General features: G+C 41.1%; 3 protein-coding genes across 5 annotated transcripts; 1 reads left to right on the top strand and 2 right to left on the bottom strand.

Moving 5' to 3' along the window:
• Positions 1 to 1093: 1093 nt before the first annotated feature.
• LOC134868272 (PH and SEC7 domain-containing protein 4) lies at positions 1094 to 12018 on the bottom strand. 3 transcript variants are annotated; one of them, XM_063889280.1, is made up of 17 exons: positions 11787 to 12018; positions 10469 to 10869; positions 8058 to 8759; positions 7660 to 7741; positions 7174 to 7495; positions 5877 to 6851; positions 5104 to 5184; positions 4878 to 4990; positions 4718 to 4776; positions 4521 to 4610; positions 4385 to 4428; positions 4109 to 4281; positions 3484 to 3554; positions 2802 to 2950; positions 2555 to 2699; positions 2217 to 2363; positions 1094 to 1900 (listed from the first exon to the last, which is right to left on the bottom strand). In XM_063889280.1, exons 3-17 carry the CDS (start codon positions 8571 to 8573, stop codon positions 1619 to 1621), a joined length of 3249 nt encoding a protein of 1082 aa, XP_063745350.1. In that variant the 5' UTR covers positions 8574 to 8759; positions 10469 to 10869; positions 11787 to 12018; the 3' UTR covers positions 1094 to 1618. The 3 variants fall into 3 exon arrangements, with proteins under 3 accessions (XP_063745350.1, XP_063745351.1, XP_063745349.1); XM_063889281.1 differs by lacking the exons at positions 10469 to 10869; positions 11787 to 12018 and adding exons at positions 8874 to 8895; positions 9115 to 9264; XM_063889279.1 differs by lacking the exons at positions 10469 to 10869; positions 11787 to 12018 and adding an exon at positions 9115 to 9304.
• On the top strand, positions 11860 to 16170 carry LOC134868273 (zinc finger protein 436). Its single transcript, XM_063889282.1, has 2 exons — positions 11860 to 12837; positions 13378 to 16170. Exons 1-2 carry the CDS (start codon positions 12639 to 12641, stop codon positions 14988 to 14990), a joined length of 1812 nt encoding a protein of 603 aa, XP_063745352.1. The 5' UTR covers positions 11860 to 12638; the 3' UTR covers positions 14991 to 16170.
• Positions 16171 to 16250: 80 nt separating this feature from the next.
• hcar2 (hydroxycarboxylic acid receptor 2-) lies at positions 16251 to 20382 on the bottom strand. The gene is made up of 2 exons (XM_063889283.1): positions 19732 to 20382; positions 16251 to 18295 (listed from the first exon to the last, which is right to left on the bottom strand). The coding sequence occupies exon 2, from the start codon at positions 18265 to 18267 to the stop codon at positions 17395 to 17397; it is 873 nt and encodes a 290-aa protein (XP_063745353.1). The 5' UTR covers positions 18268 to 18295; positions 19732 to 20382; the 3' UTR covers positions 16251 to 17394.
• Between the last annotated feature and the right edge of the window lie 23 nt (positions 20383 to 20405).

Below are 20405 nucleotides of genomic sequence, written 5' to 3'. Positions count from 1 at the left end.
CTTAAATAAATCTGAGCGAGGGGCTTTAATGAAACGTCCGATTGTCCAGGGCCTTGATCCAATCCGGACACCCAAACAGTCCCTGTCCGTATTGTCTGTGTTCTTCATTGCGTTTCCTATTGTCACATCACATTCCTGTGTGAGTGAGTGTGTGTGTGAGATTTGGGAAGGGGGGGGGGGTCTTAATTCCAGACATCCTGCTCTTATTGTTGACCGCCCCAGGTCGACTGCTGCTCAACATGTCAGGCTGAAAGAGAACAAACTGGAGCCCGTGCCACTGAGAGCGATCTCTCACACACACACACACACACACACACACACACACACACACACACACACACACACACACACACACACACACACACACACACACACACACACACACACACACACACACACACACACACACACACACACACACACACACACACACACTGTCTTTTCTGCCTTTTTGTAGTTCAAAAGACTAGTAACTATAATCACACAAATTATTACATGCAGTATTTAAAGTGACCCCGTGATTTAGACAAACATTCTTAGCGATTTAACTCGAGGTAATAAGTACGTTACATAGGTGTGTTTAATATGTAACTCTCACTGTGGCCCTGTGACTAATATTAATATGTTTGAAAGCCTTCTTAATCTATGGCATCAGTTTTCATTAAAAAAAACGTTTAAGATTATTACCTAGAAATGTACAATGCATAAGGTTATCGAAGTGCAAACACAACGACAGCAACCTTTTTACTGTGTTAAAACAATAAGATTATTATTAGTAATGGTAGTAGTTGTAGTATTAATAGTAGTTACATTAATAACAATAATAATAATAAATCAGATTCTCAGTTTTTTGTAAAAAGTGCAACAAAATCTGAGAAGATTTGTTTTGTTTGTTGAAATATTAACTGCATCTTTATGTTTATTAACTTACCTTGTTCATAAAGTTTTTATCTGATATATCAGCTCCCAAATACCTGTAACTGTTGAGCCAATCATTGTATTTCTGCTATTTATTGTATTTAAATTCAAACGTAGGAAAGTCAGATCAGTATTAACATCTGTAAATATTGTTTTACCAATATAGAAAAATGCATAGAAGTAACATTTTATTTTTACCTAAAAGAAAAAAATACATCACATTTTGGAAATAAACCCTTCATTTAAAAACAATATGTAAGAGTACCATCCACAAATAATACACATATTAAAACCATAAAAGTGCAATGGATTCTTTTTTTAAAAACATCCTGTCCCGCATTCACTCACAGTTTTGTTGTACTACAGCAACCTCTAGTGGTTGACATTTTAAGGAAAAAAAACAAAAACAAAACACAAATGAAAGCATATTGGTACCATTTTGAGTTCTATTAAAAAAACAGATTTAAGACAAACAGCTAAATAAATTATGTCCAGACATTTTGAGGTACTCAGCTAATCAGTCAGGTTCCCGCTTTGTATCCTGAGAGAGATTGAGGGTTTGGGATTCCCTGAGGTTTATTTTTGTAAAAGTGCAGAAAAAAACCTCCTGAGGCAGATATCCACAAAATAAAAGACTGAAGTCCCACCAGCAACGTTTTTTTAAATCTGCTTTCCTTTTTACTGGTCATAAAAATACCTCTTAGGTCTCTTTATTCCATCGGGGAACAATGGTCCTGCGGTAAGTCCGTCTTTCTGAGATGTTGCGTCTGACTTTGATCACCGTCGGAGGAGCCATCTCGAGGTCCAGAGAGGGGCTGGAGTGGGACTTTATCAGCCTGCCTTCCTCCTCCTCCCCCACAGAGTCTGCAAACATGGCTTTATCAAACTGCTTCAGGTCTGCGATGCTCAACACACTGGTGCAGGTCTTATTCCCTGCCTTCCATGCCTCCAGGCACTGGATGTAGATCTCATAGCGACACATCTGTTGGGTTATTGCCAACTTAGTTAATGATCAATTTAGTGATTTAAAATAAATAAATAATAATAATATCAAAATAGTGGGATTTCAGCTTCTTAAATGTAAATCGTTTCTGGTTTTCTTCTCAATGGCAGTAAACTGCATATACTATAGATTTCTGTATAAAAAAACAACACTTAGCATACCATCTTAGAAAAGAATGATTCTCATGGACGTTTTCACTATTTTCTGACATTTCATATAACAAACAACTAATCTTTATAGAGAATAATTGCTATTTTTCCCTTTCACAAGCTTAGCCTGACAGCGCGGTCATTACCTCATGCTGCAGGTACTCCTCCCTGACACGATGCTCCTCCAGCTCCTTTGCTTTGGCTTTTCTGCCCTCTGGCAGGTTTTCATGCAGGTACGACAAGTCAGACTTAAAGGATACCAGCATTCCTGCATAAGACTGCAGCTGACGGTCCTGCACAGGGAAAAAAAGTAACAGATTGTTCAATTCATTTTAGTATTTTATGACCAGTAGCTTGAAGGGAAAGATGCTAGCTTTATTGCTGTTTAACCTGAACATCTAAAAAATATAGAAATAACTTAAAATCATACACCAAATTATAAATATAAAATGAGAGAAGAGATAAGAGGAGTATGGGTGTGTACCAGGGTGAGTGCGGACTGTGAGCAGGGGAGGACCGGTCGGAAGAACTTCCTCTGAGAGCCGACGGCGGCGGGGAACGGGGGCGAGGAGTGGAGGGCCGAAACCAGGTTGATACGGCTGATCCACGAATACATCTCCACTTTGGATCTGAGAGGAAAACAGTTAAAATGAGTCTTTGACACACACACACACACACACACACACACACACACACACACACACACACACACACACACTGCTGTAACTCACGAGGCCTGGAAGAGGAAAATCCTCCAGTCAGCCGTCTGCAGGCGGAAGACGTAAGGTTTCTTGGTGTAGTCGGCCGCCTGCTCGGCCAGAGAGTGATGCACACTCACCACCACCTCCTCGCTAGTCGGCTGATCCTTCCTGTAATCATCCTGATGAAAACAAACACACCAAACATGTTCTATACTGATGCAAAAACAAATATTTCATTTTGACATTGAGTGCTTTCTAAAAACCCAAATTAAGGCGTACCAAGTGTACCCAAGCTTCTTCCACTGTGTTGACATTTGACTTCTAAACATTCGGATGAAGCACGACTTTCTTTGCACATTTCTTTCTGTTTAAACCCTGATTTAATCAGGCTACACTAATATTATCAGTGTTATATCAATGGTAGAATTAGATGGTTGTGGTTGTGTGGGATCGCTTCCCATTCCTGCGATGCAAACATTGCCAATTACTCCAGAGTGAAAAAGAAAGACTGATGTTATTGTTTCCATGAACTACTTTTTTTGTCTAAAAAAATATTTTGCTAGTTTTGCTAGTCATAAAATATGCTGACAGACATTCAATGCTTTAATTAGAAAAACCTCAGTAGAAGCTTCAAATGTGAAAAATGAACAGACAATGATACAGCCAATGTACGAATGGATATTTCTGAAAAACGAAAAGCTGGGTCACTGACCTTCTGTAGGTAAAGGACCATTCCCTTCAGCACTCCGTAGAAAGTCTTCCAGCCTCTCTTCCCCCATGGAGCTGCCACACAGAAACATTCAGCAGGTGTTTAACTGACAACCGCGCTTACTAGTGGTGATTATACAGAATACAAATAAATCATCAATAGTCAAATAATAAGAAATATAAAAGAAAACGGTTAGAATAAACATTTACTACATCACTGCCACATCTAATTTGCATTCTCATTTTGACCGAGGTTAGATGAAAATGGCCAAATATCTGTAAAAAAGGTGTAACACATGTACTTATAATTCAACACAGTAGGTGAAAAAAGAAAAAAGCTGTCCAAAGGAAGTTTTTGCTTTTAAAATAAATATTTGGATGAAATAATGAGTGTTTTTAGGATGACAGCTTCTCTTATTTCAGACCTATTGCAATACATCTCGTCTATTTCTGGCAACGTCAAGGACATCCTCAGCTCACCGTAAGATTATGTTCCCCCAACATTCCCCACCAAACCCTGTCTGGCATAGAACCTGATCTTGGTGTTGATGTTTTAATGTCAAAATGGCTAAATCCTCGATAGTGTTTTGAGATCTCCAGAGGTCGCCTGGTGTCCGTGTCTCACTCACTGCGTTTGCCGTCTATGTCGGCGTGCAGCTTCCTCTGGAGGAATCCCTGTTTGGCCACAGAGGCCGTTTTGTCGTGAGGAACGTCCTGGAAGGGGTTGGCTTCTGAACGCAGCGGCGCATCTACTCCGGTGTCATCGTCGTACAACACAGAGTTCTTCAACTCCTCTTCATCACTTTAACATGCAAAAACAGATGTGTTAAATTACATCTGTAAAGCATGAAGAAGAACAGATGATATGAAATGACATTTTGTGATATTCTCATGAGTGCACTTACATCGCCCACTCCAGCGGCTCACTCTTTATTGAATTGTAAAGACTCTGCAATACAGAGGAAGAGAAACATTGTTAATTACTTTACTTACGGGATTTAATTTTGCTTTCTAATAAAAGAAATTCAGCGACAGTATTACCTTTAAGAGATCCTTGCTGAAGTTCTCTCCTTCATTCATCCCATCCAGGTTAGACACAAATTTAGACGAGGACATGCATTTTCCTACATTCTGTCAAAACACACAATACAAGATTTACTAAAGGCCTCACAGAGATCATCAGGTAAATCAGGGCAGAAAACAAGGTAGCGTGGTAAACAGTCATAAATATTTCCCACCTGCCCGTGCAAGTCAGTGTTGAGAAGCATTAAAGCACATGTGAGAGCCAACACAGACTCTGGGGAGGGAAAAAAGAGGTGAAATTAGACATTCATCCATCACATATGAGCTCTCAATGCTGCGTCTTAAGCAGAAAAGTCAAACCTGATTGAGGCTCACCTGAGGAGGTAAAGGTGTCGGGGTTGCACTGGGTGAAGCGGCAGGCGAAATGCTGCAGCACGCGCTCTCTCTCCTGCGTTTCTCCGATCAGCACCACCACTTTCAGGAAAGATCTGATGGAGAAAGACAAACGGCAAAGAAATAAAAAAGGGCCGCAAGACATTTTATGAGTGTGTTTTGTGGGAGATTAGGGTTTACTGCATGAATTTCAGGCCAGAATTCTTACCTTAGGGCATGATCGAGAGTCTGCCCGGTGAAGTCAAAGAGTTTGAGGTATTCCTCCCCGACAGCACGACTGAAGTCATTACTAAACAGAGACAAAACACGTTCTGTATCAGCGTTTTGACTACTTTATATAATTCATGTATTTGAGACATTTTTCTGTGTCGTAAAGGAAACAATTCAAGTATCTTTATCTCAAATTCTTGACAATATGTGGTGAATTGGTGGCATTTAATATAAATTGGATTTTAGAAAAAGACAGCTTCTTGAATATGATGGCCAAGATAATGTATATCAGAATAATTACAAGAAATGGTTTGTTGCTGTGAAATTAATGTCAAAAACATCCAAAAAATAAACAATTTTACTGTAATGCGAGTAACATAGTATAAAACACTCGTATTTTTCAAATGTGAGATATCATTACCCCCTGGTTGTGCCACAGATTTTTTTGTCCACTTATATTTTTAAATGTTCTTTAAGGTAGTTTTTATCGTACACATTTGTTTGTATGTATAGTTTCTTGATATTTAGGTGATGGGAGCGTAAGAATTTCATTGTACAGTGTGACTGCCTGTTAAACTGTACATATGACAACAAAATATCTTGAATCAGACTTTCTGTTATTCACTGGTAGCCGAGATAACCCGAGCGTTTCAGAGTTTTCTGGCTCAGCCCCTATAGCAGCACAGAAGCTTCCGCTGCAGCTCTAGTGGCCAGTGATGGGTAAAAAATAAAGGAGAGTTAAAAAATATCTTAATTATAATATATGCTTACTCTTTGTCTAAGTGCTTCACCACGTCTGCACGTTGGACATCTTCCAGCTTGAACAGCCGCAGAGCGAGGCGGCAGGCCATCTCTCTGTTCACCTCGTCTCCGTTCATATGAGGCACTGCAGTCACAGGAGTTTGTGTCTCTCCATTAGCACCACCATCTTGGTCACCCTGATGTGGCGTCTCAGCCTGTTTGTCCACCTGATTGAACTCGGCCTCCTCTGTCTGCTGCGCGACCTTGGTGTCGGGAGACAGCTGCTCTGCTGTTTCTGACTCATCTGTCTCCGGCCACACAGCCTGCTCGGAGAGCGCCGGTCGAGACAAGTCGCTCGTTTGCAGGGTCTGCTCATTCTGCTCCGATGGCTCCGTCTGTTCTCGCCGCTCCGTCTCTCCGGGGTGTCCAGCATCAACACAAACTGTCGGCTCTGACTGAGTGGAGTCCTCTGGCAGCTCTGCAATTTCAGGTTGAGTTAACATTCCTGTCATCTCTGGTTCCAGATGTTGTGACTGTACTAACTGGTCAGAGTCTTTAGACACTTCTGCCTGAATCTGCTCTGGCTCTTCAGTCATCCCAAGCTGCTCTGTCTCAGTGACTGCAGGCTCGGAGGAAAGCACTACGTCTTGTGATCTTACTTGGTCACAATCACCTTGATCTAAAGAACTTGTCTCCTCAACTTTCTCCACAATCTCTGACGTTTTTTCTACGCTCTCTGTATGATCTGTAGCCAGACTTGACGCTCCTTCGTTTTCGTCCGCAGCCTGTGACTGTTCAGAGTCCTGATTTACACCTTCGCACATTTCTGGCTCTTCAGTCCGAACTATGGGGTCTTCATGTAACGGTTCCTCTATATCTATGTCCTCATCAGTCTCTGAGTGCCGCCTTTCTTCCAAGAGCTCTGACTGCAACAGATCAATTATCTTATCTGGATTTACGGTTGGTCCAGAATCAGCAGCTTCTTGTGGCTCTGCAAGAAGCTCCCTACAAAGTGTGGATAAAAATGCAATTTAGTTAATTTGTCCTTCTCTTAAAATCACTCAATGGTCCCTGGCATAAATACATCTCTTAGTTTTGAAGCATCTAGCAGTTATGATCATCATATTTTGTGTTCCCAGGCTAAAAATCAAACAAAGTAAAGAATCTTTTTGTGTCTATGCGGCCAACCAGTGGAACACGCTTCCTTCCTACTCTATTAAATTGCCTTGCCCTCACATAATGCTGTATCATGATTAACATTGCGGATGCAGTTACTGGTAAAAGGAACTTCCTGTTCCCGTTCTTAACTTAAAATCATTTTACTCACGCATCAAGCAGACAGCTGACAGCTACCACTTCTTCACTTTCCTCCCCGCATAGCACGTTTATCTGCTCCTTATCTTCCCCCTTGCCTTCTTCCACGTTCTCAACACCATTGGATGAAGGTTGCTCTTCCTCAGAGTCTTGCTGCCGAGTCAGCGAAACAGCAGGCTCCTCCTGCTCTTCTAGTTTCAAATTTACAAAATTGTCTGATTCATCTTCGGAGTTGTCAATTTCTCTAAGGATATCGAGTAAGTCCACCGAGTTAACGGGATCTGACGCTGCGGAATGTGCCTCCTCTTCATCTGAGTCCGTCCCCAGTAAGATTCCTGGAAGAGTGAAAAGAAGGTGAACATCAGGGTTTTTTTTGTTACACCAGAAGTTATTTAGAATAAAGATGAACAGGCCACAAGTGCCCAAGAGTTTGAATACTGAGCTGAGAGAACAGTTGATACTAAACAACTCATTAAAGTGGTCTCTGAGTAATACGTACCGTTGTTACTGTCTGCCTGCTCATGTGGTGAACCTTCGCTTTCCTGTGTCGGTGGCTCTGGCACATCTGAAGCTTCACGTGGCTGGAAATTGCAATACAGACCATTGATCACTTACATTAGTTGTGGGGGGAAAAAAGCTTGTGATTACCAGCGGCTGCACGAGAAAGAAGCTTCACTCTGAGCCTCATCTGACCGACATTATGTCCACTCTACCACAGCAAACCAAACATGTGTCTCTAAATAGTAAAAGTCTGAGGCGGTGAGGCCAGAGTGAAGTAGGAAGTGTTAATGGCACAGGAAATTTGAAAGTTTAACCATACATAGAAATAGAGTTTGAAATGAAGGCAGCATGAGAACATCACATCTTCTTTTAAAGCTCCTCATGTTCATTACATACCTCTGAGATGTTTCCTGTCCACTCTACATTTGCATTCAGGAGCCGTGAATTAAACTCCTCTTCTTCCCCTCTGTCCCCCTGTGTGAGGAGCTCAGAGTTAACGCCTTCAGATGGGGAAGTTGTGTCTCCAGTCGTCACGGCACCAGAGTCCGGCTCATTGGCCGAGCTGCTGTCAGTCATGAGTGAAGGTCTCTCTGGGGAAAGATCTGGCATGTCCCACTGCACTGTGGCGAAAGAAAGTGGAGGACTGTTGCAGGGCATGGGTTGCATCGGCCATATTACATGCTCCCACTCCTCTGCCTCCTCAGAAGCCTCTCGTTCTTCTTTCGGGGAGAGATTCAGTTGATCTGTCTTGTGTGTCTGGTTTATCTCTTCCTCTGCTTCACCCCACACGACAATCTCCTGCTCTCCATTGACGTACCGATGGTCGATGGAGGTCCATGAGTTTTGTTGAGGCTCCTGAAACACTGAATCTGAAACATCTGGCAGAGAGGAGCACGCGTTTTCCTCCTCCATTAGCTCGTATCTCAGTCAGCTCCGCAGTTGGGGCGTTTCTGGTTTGGGTGAAAGATGCTGTAACTGTAAATGTCGTGTCTCTATAAAATGTCTTCCTCTGCCGTATCAAGGTTGATCATTTTGTAAGATCCCGTAAATGTTAAAGCCTGAAGAATGTAACAAACTCCAATGGTGCCATTCACAGATCTGCAATAAGAGAAAAAATATTAATGTTAAAATTCATTTTACCACACACGCATCGTGAGGGATTCCCTATCAATGTTTTTAAATCTGATAGCCTGTCACAAGTTGTTCGGTTACCTCCAGGGAAATCTGCTTAGCTCTGAAATGTAAAAAAGATGTTCATAAGACTCTACTATGTTTGGTTGTGGAATAATCGTAATGATTAATAGTTTGTATTTTGGTTCAAATTTTTTGTCTATTCATCTATGAGAAACAGTACATTTATAACTACTGAGAACAGCATTTCAAATTACAAACAACGCTCGGATCAAAAACTAAGATAATATCTTTAAAACCCGGATAGCACAAAAACACTCACCACTTGTGTGCCAAAATAATCCAATCTGGAGAAAGTTTATGTCTGTTTTCGAGCCTGTGTTGCTCATTTGTCAATTGTTTTTTAACTTGTCTCAGTGGTACAGCAGGTGTGACTTTTGACATGCTTGTACTTCCTGACCACAGACACAGAAAAACCAGCCAAGCAAGTGAGCAAGAGAGATAGAATGAGAAAGAGAGGAAGAGAGAGACAGAGAGAGAGAGACAGAGAGAGAGAGAGCATGGTGTGGATTAGGAAAGAGACAGAAGGTGGAGTTGAAGGGCTGTTTCTGGTCGGCCGTTTAACTGCCTACGTCCTGTATTTATGATTTTATCAGCACACTGTGTGGTGACTCTAGCCAAAGGATTAAAGTGTGAAAGGATTACAGCGCAAACCAAGGCCAGCTACACAACATCAACAACAAAATGCCATCTGTGTTTGTACTGGCGATAAACACAGTTAAAATGTCAGAACTCATATTATATCTATATTTCCCTCTCTGTCATTCTTTTTGATATTTATATTCTTCTCTGAATATCTTAATTGTTTTATTCATGTAACGCAACCAACATCCGGGACAGACCATGACCACATTTCCTGTGTGGGTGCTCACTTCGCAGTTCCTGTCAGGGTGCAAATGCTACACAAATATGCAAGGTAGTTTAGAAAGATTAGCAAAGAGGGTCACCTGAACCTAAAGATGAAACTCTGTTGCAACAAAAAATAGATACTGATACTGATTAAAATGATAAAAGTTCAAGTTTTTTTTTCAGTAAGAATCTGACAGTTTAAAAAGAAATTGATGATTTTTATATAATACAGTACTGGTTATAATATCTTGTCTCTCTTAGATAGAATGTTGTGTATAACACAGTTGATCTACAGCAGCAATGTTGATGATAAAACAAACAGTGGAGGAAATGCTTAGACGCATAACAAATGCATGCTTGACATTTCTAGAGAGATGCACTTTTAATAACCTTCCTCAAATAGAAAACAGAAACGAAAATAAATAAGAATAGTTTCAGTTTTAGTGAAACTGTTACTCAAATAAACTTGCAGAATACCCCAAGCGAAGGATACCAGGAGAAGTTGCGTACAATGAATGGGGAGTTCTTACAGCACACCAGAGAGGACAAAATAAAAAGAGGAACTCAGAAGTAAGTGAAAGCTGTGGAATGACTTCAATGTTTGTATTTATAATAATAGTATTTTTCTAAGGGGGATAAACACTCCCTGTTTCTTTCATTACCATCAGTTATCTTGGCACAGACATTAATTTAAACATATTCAAACCTCAAAGAGCTAAAATAAAACCCATTAGTAGGAATCTTTTCAACTGTGAAGCATGACTTACCCCCTCCAGGCTCTTTAAAGCACCATCATATGATCGGCAGACTTGTGATGTTCTAAGTCTTGTGGGAGAGAGAGACACACTGCTGTGTTTTACTGGGCTTATGCCGCTGTCAAAGTGCTGCACCTTCACAGACATACACAAACACACATGCACCCAAGCATACAAGTAACCCTCAGTTGATTATGTCTGACCCTGCTGCACACAACAAACAAGCCTCACATTCACTCTCTTTTAGCCGCGCAGCCTTTTAGTCTGTGGTGTCGCATAACAATGAATGCAAGTCACAAGTCCTAGTCCGGACTAGGCCCTCCTCCCTTTTCTTCATGCTTCCTGTCCATTTTCGCAAATTCAAGATCAAACTTCAGTCTCCCGCTGTCCTGTTTCTCTCCCAGCAGGTATAGCTGAGGAAAAAAGGAAAAGAGAATTTGAGTGACAGTGAGGAGGAAGGAAGAAAAGATACCTTGTGATTGGCGGATGAGCTAAGAGACACCTGAGAGGCCTCCTCTACACACCCACCTCCCTAAAGGCATGCAAGCACACAGGTGAGGGGAGTGGCTCAGCTTCATTCCTGCATATGACATGAAGAATTATGTGGTAAAACCAGATGGTACCCTGATTCAATAGACATCATTCATAAGACGCACATGGCTCGTGATACCACTTGAATTTGGTTTCCTGGCTTGGTGTCTGACTGTGGGCAGAAAAGCCCGTTTAACTCAGACATGGGTTGTTGTTCTAAAAGGCTTACATAAAAACAAGACCTTATTAAGTTCTTCCTTCTTTTAATAGTTTTTACACACATTGTTTTATTTTTGTCGGCTTTAAGTTATTTTAAGTAATACATTTTCCTTTATTCAATTTATCTAACCCCTCTATTGATTATAATAGAAAAATAGTTCAAGCATTAACGTTAGTCTGTGTATAATTTGCCATCATTAGCCACATGATTATAAGCAGCAGGGAAATCGTTATTTGTTATTAGTAGAAGCATTTATAATAAGTATCATCGTAAATCTTTTGACATTACATTAAAATGATATGATTATACACTTGTGTTCTTCTTTGTTACCGTTAGCTAAGTTTATGTAAACGTTCGAGCATACTAACACATTAGCTTGGTGAAAATAACGTTAGAGGACCTTAATAATATTAAGTTTGATCAAAATTCGTTTATAATCAACGTTTTTACATTATCATTATATCACAATTAGCTACACACTCTGTGTAGCTAACAAGCTAACCTTAATAAACATTGTAAGCGGTGTCATTAGCATGTATAGCATTCAGATAACCGTTGGTATTAAAATATTAGCATTACCTAGCATTTATGTGAGCATCCTTGCAGTTGCAGTGAATTAGTTGCTAGCTAGTGGTTGTACTAGCTGATTATACTTAGTAGTATTAGTAGTATTATTAGTAATGACCAAGTATTACTGCTACAATTTTGCAGTTCTTCTTCTTGTTATTTAAACACCATTTATCACCGTGGTTATTTGTTTAAAAAGCATCCTAGTAACGTTAGCTAGGGCCCCGGCTAAACCACTCCCCTCCACACCAGTAAGGGGTGCTACACATTTCTGAAGGAAAACAAAACCATCATCTAGCCGTCACTTTCATGCGACTGCCCTTGCTTTGTTTGTTCCGCACACGGCAGCAGCAGCAGACCACACACACCAGGGATGTATTACGAGAACTGGATACAGCTCCGTTCATTCCTATGAGAGTTGCCTAATGGCGCATGAAGCCGAAAATTGAGCGACTCTGTAGACTCAGAAAGTACCCGGATCATCCGGGTCCTTTGCTCACAGAGCGTGCGCACTTGAAGCTCCCTTTAGCCCCTTCTCCGATCTCCTGCTGTCGTCTCAGTCATTTGACAACTTTTACTCTTCAATTATTTAAATAAGGGCTAAAAGTGTTCGTTTGAGAAGTTTATTTAGCCCAAAAAGTTCTAGGTTATTTACAGACTTCGCTTTCCCCATGTAAGTCATTGGGACGAAATGACGTCAATGAAGGTGTAGTAACACTGGTTGACCACTACGGCCATCCCCCAATTCGGCTTCAACGGCCGGCGTACTTCCTGGGGGCTCTATGCTCACACCCACTTTTTATCCTGATACCTCCAACCGTGTACAAACCATCTGGCGAGTTGTGCTCAACTACTCGGTCTAACATGGCTAAGCCGAGTGATCTAAAGATCTTCCTGGAGTCATCTCTGAATGAGATATTTAAAGCCACAGTGAGCGACATCCTGGATTCAGTGGACCGGACCCTTTCCGAGTACCAGGGCACAATACACAGGATCGAGTCCGAAAACGAGGGCCTGAAGAGACTGCTGTTAGCACAGAGTAGAACCGACTCTGCTTCTAGAGGTATGGTTGTCTTCACTATGTAAATAACGTTGGGGTGTCTGTGTTTGTCTCGACAGCCGACAGTGGAGCTTCATGCAGCCGCTGACCTTTTGTTCTAGCATCCACTGCGTAGTCAGCAAATTGTGTTTACCTAGACATTACAAAAGGCAGCAGTAAACGGAAACTGCAAGCACTCTTAAACATAGATGAACATTTGATGTAGGAAATTGGCTTGTAGATCACTGTTTAATACAGTACTAATTACACTGTAATAGGCTACTATGCTGCCCATACTGATGATGGTAGCACACAGGGAATTCTACAGTGGACTACAGTAGATGTGTATCCTATAATGTTATTCTGCAATGCTGTTTTAAGAATGCAGAAACGCCAATTAATACTACAAATATCATGTTTTTGATTAAAACTGGCTATTAAAGTGTGCGACTGGTTACTGTTAGTGACTGTCAGCTACTCAGCCATTGTGGCTGTAATATAGATATGTAAAACTCGAAATCACGGTCTAGTTTGTTTATCATTTTGACCTTGAATTTGTTACAGATATTCGTGAACAAGATGGCATTGAAAAGTTTTCCTCTTCAGAATGGAATGATTATACTATCGACTCGCAGCAGGGTACGTTCAAGATGTCGATATGCAGCAGTGACAAGAAGAGCTTCAGGAGGAAGCAGAAAGACAAGACGAGGGAAAGCATATCCTCCTCCAACTTTTTACTGCAGACTGATCATATGGTAAAAGAACAATGTGTGAGCACAGCAGAGGTAGGCATGACCAAAGAAAACTTGTTATCTGTTAAAACAGAGCCTGGCCTGGATGAAAGTGGTGCTATTGACCTCTCCCAGCCTTCCTCCCTGCTGAATCTAACAATGAAACCAATGAAAACTGAGAGCACAGAAGTCAATTTGAACAGTCCTGATGCATATGCGCCTATGCCACCATCTACAGGCCTCGAACAAGACTCCAGAGGAAATGACAGTGAAGTTAAAGTCACAATTATTTCTGACACCAACATGCAGGATGGACAGTCAATAAAGACTGAGGAGGAGCAGAATGCGCTGTCGGAGTATGGTGACAATGACAATTTATTTTTGAAGCATGAATTGAGGTATAACCCTCAATCAGAAATAGACCCTGGGGCGGCGAGTACACAGGTTGTGGAGCCAGAAGTAGAGACACATGAGGAAAATGCTGCAATTCCTGAGCTTTTAGAGGTTCCTGACAACTTCTTACGCTGTCCTACTTGTCCGAAAACATTTAGCCGAGCCTCCTCCCTCAACATCCACATCAAGACACACAGCGCTGAGAAAGCTCACAGCTGCAGCTACTGCGGCAAGCGCTTTGGTCGTGCTGATCTCCTCAAGTCTCACAAGCGCACCCACACAGGAGAGAGACCCTACTGCTGCAACATCTGCAGCAAGACGTATGCCCACCCCAGTCAGCTCAGGATACACAAACGTGTACACACCGGAGAGAAACCCTACTCGTGCTCGCACTGCGGGAAACGCTTCAACGAGCACAACCAGCTCAAAGTCCACTTGCGGACACACACCGGGGAGAGACCTTACAGCTGCCAGGAGTGCAGCAAGACTTTCAGCAATGCAGGTAACCTGCGTATACATGAGAGGATTCACACCGGGGAGAAGCCATACTGCTGCTCTCAGTGTGGCAAACGTTTCAACGGCTTGGGTGACCTCAAAACACACTACAGGATCCACACTGGAGAGAGGCCCTACAGCTGCGAGCTCTGCAAGAAGACTTTCAGCCAAGCAGGACACCTCACCATACACATGCGCATGCACACGGGAGAAAGGCCATACAGCTGCAACGAGTGCGGCAAGAAGTTCACGGTGGCCAGCAGCCTCAAACTGCACCAGAGGACTCACACTGGAGAGAAGGAGTACAGCTGCTCGTTCTGCAGCAAGAGCTTCAGCAGGTCGGGTCACCTGAAGAGACACGAGCTGGTGCACACCAAAGAGAAGGTGTTCCTCTGCAGCCAGTGTGGGAAGACCTACACCGACCAGTCGTCCCTTAAGAAGCACTTGAAGATGCACGCATCCAAGGAGCAGAAGGCTCAGAGCGAGGGAAGCACCAGCGACACGGAAACAAACCGACCTTCGGCTTCAGAGGCACTGTCAGACACTGATAGAAGTTAGAACTAAAGGACCAATAGAAGATGACTAATATGAAACCTCAGAAAAACTCATCTTTGATCAATATCAAGCTTACTCGTTTTTTCAGAGACACATCTCAAAGCCTACATCATACGAGTATTAGTGCTATAGCTGTCTGTAGATGATCTAGTGTTCAACTACTACCCAAACCTGACCTCCTGGGTTGTATTTTGTCTATCTGGTACTTTTAACAACACACTGCAGGAGAGTTGATTTAATGCAGGGCAGTTGATGCGTGCTGTGGTTCAAAGTGCCAGAAAAAAGTTGAGAACCTATGTTTCTTACTGCTGTTCCCAGGCTCAAAATTGCACGTGTTTTTGTGGTACAGTGCAATACACTGTTGTCTGTATTTGCTGTGGTTAGCTTCAAGTATTTAGCAATAACTTATGATTCATCTATTATTTTATTTTGATTGATGAAAATAATGGGACCCTAAAAGAACTGTTCGTTTAAACATGTGTATGGTACCAAATAATGGTAATATGTAATGCTTAAAATGAAAAGTTATTGAATGCCTGTCAGATTAGCAGGATGTTTTTTTAACCACCCTGCTGAAGCGAATCACTGGTTTTTTCTGAGGTGCTTACCTTTCATTTTGAATATACAATATCCCCACAGGGGTCAGTTCAAAATAACTATTGTTGTTTGAGAATTAAAACAGTAAGATGCTTCTACACACATGTAAACACTTTGTAGTAGCCAGAGTGTTAGAAATGCGTGCTGCACCAGTGACTTATGACAAAGATCATGAATATATTGCTGTATATTTAACTTTAACTATACATCCAGCGGTCGGATCCATTGAACTGACACGAATGTATCTGTGTGATAACGTGACTAAAATATTGCTGCTGCAAATAATCTGTATCTATTGACCATTTTTCAATAGTAAATTAATAATTATTTTGTCAGCCATGTTGATCTAAATCAATGTTGAGCTTTTAGAAGTTTTGTTTTCACTGTGCTCCAGGAAGCTGACGCCAGAAGAGTTAGACATTATGTTTATTATGATAGGGCTACTGTTTGCTTGGCAAATGGTTCATATACCTGCACATCGACGTATATTAAACTGAGTGTTTTCCACTTGGACTTTATTGTGACCTACGTGTGTTTGTTTTGTGTCTAAATTAAAAAGAAAAATTAACCAAAAAATGTTTGTATCTCTTGTTTATACTTTAAAAGTATATTTTATTAGAAATTAAAAAATGTGTACAAGAAAACTACATTTTTTAATATGTTCCCAACAGTGCAAATACATTCAAATACATTCAATGAGGTCTCTTTGTACATATAGTACAACAAGAAAAAGCAAAAATAAGACAGTATATACAGTAAATCAGTGCCTGTGCATACATACGACATTTCCGTTTTTTTCCCCTGAAGCATAGATTAAAGAAACTGTTTTCACCACTTTACAAATGTTGACAGAAGAGTTTAGTTTTCTTGCTAGTGAAGACACAAATGTTTCAACACTTACTGCTTTTAGATGCTGTTTCTTGTGACTTGCAACTATTATTTGAGACATTATTTCTTTTTAGGAGTCTCACAACATCAAGCAAAGCAGTGTGGTCCTAATGCAGGACGGGGATGAACTTATCCAGGCAGGCCAGGGCAAGGCAAAAACAGAACAGAAATGCTCCTGACAACAACATACAAGGATCTGACAACCACTGACAGAGAACCAGAACTTAAATACAGGCAGAACTAACCAGAAGGACAAGAAGCAGCTGTGAAAGGCAGTAAAAAAAAATCAAGGTCAGCAGGGGAAAAGGTAATCAGATAATCAAATAGGCGGAGACAGGAAGTACAAACAAACATAACACGGGTTGACCACTTTTCAAAATCCAATCAGGAAAATTGACGGATTGTGACAACTTTTTGCCTCTAAATTACTGTAATGATGAAATTGTCATAATTTAAGTACAACATTTGGATCACCTCCGTTGTATTCAGATATTTGGGAACTCTTAGGGCTGCAACAGTTGCGTTCATTCTCTGTTCATGTGTCAATTATTTCACTATTATCAATCAATTGTTTACTCTAAAAATGAGAAAGAAAAAAAGGGAAAAAAACATTACAATTTAAATTTCCATTTTGTCAAATGATTGATTAATCAACTAATTGTTTTGGCTTTTATGTCTCTAAAACCCAGGCAAATACAAACTCAACTATCTGCATGGCTAGGTTTTTAGAGTAGAGAGAATTTAATCAAACCTATTCATTTACAAAATATGCTCTTTTTTAACGTTGTTTCATAAGACCCCTCGATGAGGGGCCCACCGCACAATACATCTAGTTACAAATCAGCATTTTCAACCTCTGATCAAAAACATACTATTTATCACAACAATAAAACATTCATAAATATAAAAACGTGTATGACTATTAGTTTTCTGTGGTGCCTCTGTGGCAGCAGTTGAGCTTCTCCTTGGACAGGTAGAGCATCGGCTGAATGCTGCTGCTGAAGTCCATCAGGCCAAAGGCGAAGTAGTGAATGTAGCAGCGAAACACGTCCGGAGAGAAGTAGTCCTGGAAGGGGAAGAGTGCGACAGGCGGGAAGTAGTTAAACACAATGATGGCCAGGATGATGAGGACCATCTTGAAAGCTCTCTTCTTCACGGGATGCATCTCGTCTCTGCCGGGCCCAGACTGTCTCAGCGCCCAGAGAATGGCAATGTTGCAGAACACCATGAAGGCAAATGCTGTGAGGATCATTGCCGTGAACACCTTCTCGAAGTTGAAAATGTTGCCCACACATTTAGCCGCTGCGTAGGCCAGGGTGATGATCCAGACGATGATGGCCAGGATTGCTCTGTGGTTTTGGTCTTTGAGCTCGGTGAAAATGATTGGGTGAACCACAGCCATGTAGCGGTCCAAGCAGATGCAGGAGAGCAAAAGTGGCGATGAGTCTTTGATGCCGTAGAAGAAGCGCAGGACGTACCAGGTGCTGCTGGTGGTGAGGAAGACGATGTTGGCTAACTCCAGTGGAGGGATGAGACAGAAGAGCACGTCTGAAATCGCCAGGTGGGAGATGAAGATATCTGAGGTGGAGGAGTCCCCCTTGTTCCTGTGGATGAGCCACAGCACCATGATGTTGGCCGGGATACCCAGGAACATGTTGATGAACTGCAGGCCTAGGTACCAAATGAGAACAGCAGGCATGTTTTTGCATGTCTCATAAACAGTCTGCTCGGAGGTGCTGTTTATGGGTTGGTGGGAGATGAAGAGCAGAGAGGAGTTGATATAGGAAATCTCCATGACAGCAGGATCAGAGGCCCACAAAGGTCTATAGATAAATAGGACAAACACATATCAGCTTTAGTTAATAAAGACAAAAGATGCAATAATAAAAGGATGCAGGTGTGATAATAAAAATGGTCAGTTATATAAATAAAGGTCAGTTAAGAAAATACAATGATCCCTTATCACACACACACATGGTTAAAGGCTGCACAGTATGGACGTGCAATGTCGAGTAAGGCAAATAAACACTTCATGCTTTAACCGTTTTGCTCTTTATACAAAAGGAGAACATTGTTCATGACTTATCTATTTTGATAGAACCTTATTTATTCCAATTTAAGCCCTCTTTGATACATTACGCTAGTTGCTATATAACCAGGCTCTGCATGCACCGCAAACCACAAGAAACATTCTTTATCCGACGAGAAAAAGAGGCGCTGCTTCTTGACCACAACCTTTAATAAGAATGCATAACAAGACAGAAGATCCGGACTTGATTGCAAAAGAAACCCAACTTCAGTAAAAAGATACTTATTCCTGTATTTATTGATATTGCAATTCATATAGCAGAACAAATATCATTTAAAAAATAAAATAAATATTATAAAAATTACATGTTAAAGTTGCTCAATGTGTGTGATGAGTTTCTTAACCTTTCTCTTCAAATAAGATGAATGAGCATGAGCAACATGCTTGATCATCATAGCTTTTCCACTTTAAATTTAAATTACCCACCCAGTATTCAGATGATGACATATACCGTTAATATGGAGTTCGGTAACACAAATGTTACTCTAGATACGATAACACCCTGGATATCTGAGAATCAGCACTTGAAAGTAAACTTGGTTAACTTGTCAGACTCCACAGTAATCCCATATAATTCCCTTAAATAAATCCAAACTGAAAAGGTAACACATGATACTGCAGTATCAAACTACTTTGCCTTCAACAAAAGTGTTATTTTCTGTCAGAACGTTTGTTTTACTGCACCACACCCTGTGGACTCATGCATATTGTAAAATCTCAATGTTCTTCTATGCAGTTTAGTATAGCAAGTGTAACATCTTACCTTGAACTGACAATTAGTCGTCTAGTGAAGTGATACCTCTCTACTGTCTCTGTCTTAAACTCTCAGACTCCTTAACCCATTTCCCTCTTTTTTTTACAAACTCAAAAATAGCCACACGATGCCATGGTTGTAAGTCAAATGTTGCTTTATGAAAGGGCTGACAAGTGTTTGCCTACCTGCCTACATTTCCACCAGGTCAACATTTATATATCTATATATGTATCCAAAAGTAACATGTACATTTTTAACCCAACTATAAAAACGGCCTTTTCACCTGCACAACACAAGATTGCCGCCGTAAAAGCCAAAGGCTGAAGAACTGTCCCAAGAAATATAAATATTTATGAACAACTAGTGTTTAAATTAAATGTCAGAAGTTAGCAGTGTTTAAAATAAATGTCACTCACCTGATACAGAGAAGTAGAAGTAATACTGCTGCACCTGGCCTATCTCCAACTTCTCCTTGTGTATGTTTGTCAAAATGTGAGCCAATACTGAGCCCTCCCTTTCAAAGTGAACGGAAAACATATTTTGGAAGATGACCCAACACTTCAGGGATCCTGATCCCCCAACACAGCTTCTAGACCAGGGTAGTGGAGGCTTAGGAGCTCCCCCTGGATGCCACACTGTTTGGTATGGCCCAATGTACATCCATCACTCAATTAGAATGAGGAAATAAAATAAACCATTAAAAGAAGAATAGATTAATTTTTTTAACAAGGGATGAAAACGAATATAATTAAAGCGGGAAAATTAGTTGGAGGAAAAATTGTGAAATATAAAAAACAGCTTTGTGTTAGGACGTGTTGTGGCAAGCCATCATCCATTCACACCGATTGGCAATGATGCAACAAACCTGACGGAAAATCAGCAGTAAACAACTGATGCAACCGTCCAGAAAATCACTTCTGATTCAATTCAGTGTAACGATGTGTAATATGTTACGTGAGGCTGACATGTGCGAGGTGTGATGTCCGTCGGTTTGATTGTGCTGCACCCAACTCGCAACACAGGGAAAGGTATCTCCACTGAGAACTGCAGATCACCTCACGCCACAGCTCACTCAAAGTAGGTTTTTAAT

This window comes from Eleginops maclovinus, chromosome 8, assembly GCF_036324505.1.
Source record: "Eleginops maclovinus isolate JMC-PN-2008 ecotype Puerto Natales chromosome 8, JC_Emac_rtc_rv5, whole genome shotgun sequence".
NCBI classification, from domain to species: Eukaryota; Metazoa; Chordata; class Actinopteri; order Perciformes; family Eleginopidae; genus Eleginops; species Eleginops maclovinus.
The sequence above is the reverse complement of the archived record's forward strand: the minus strand, read 5'-3'. Positions and strand labels throughout refer to the sequence as shown.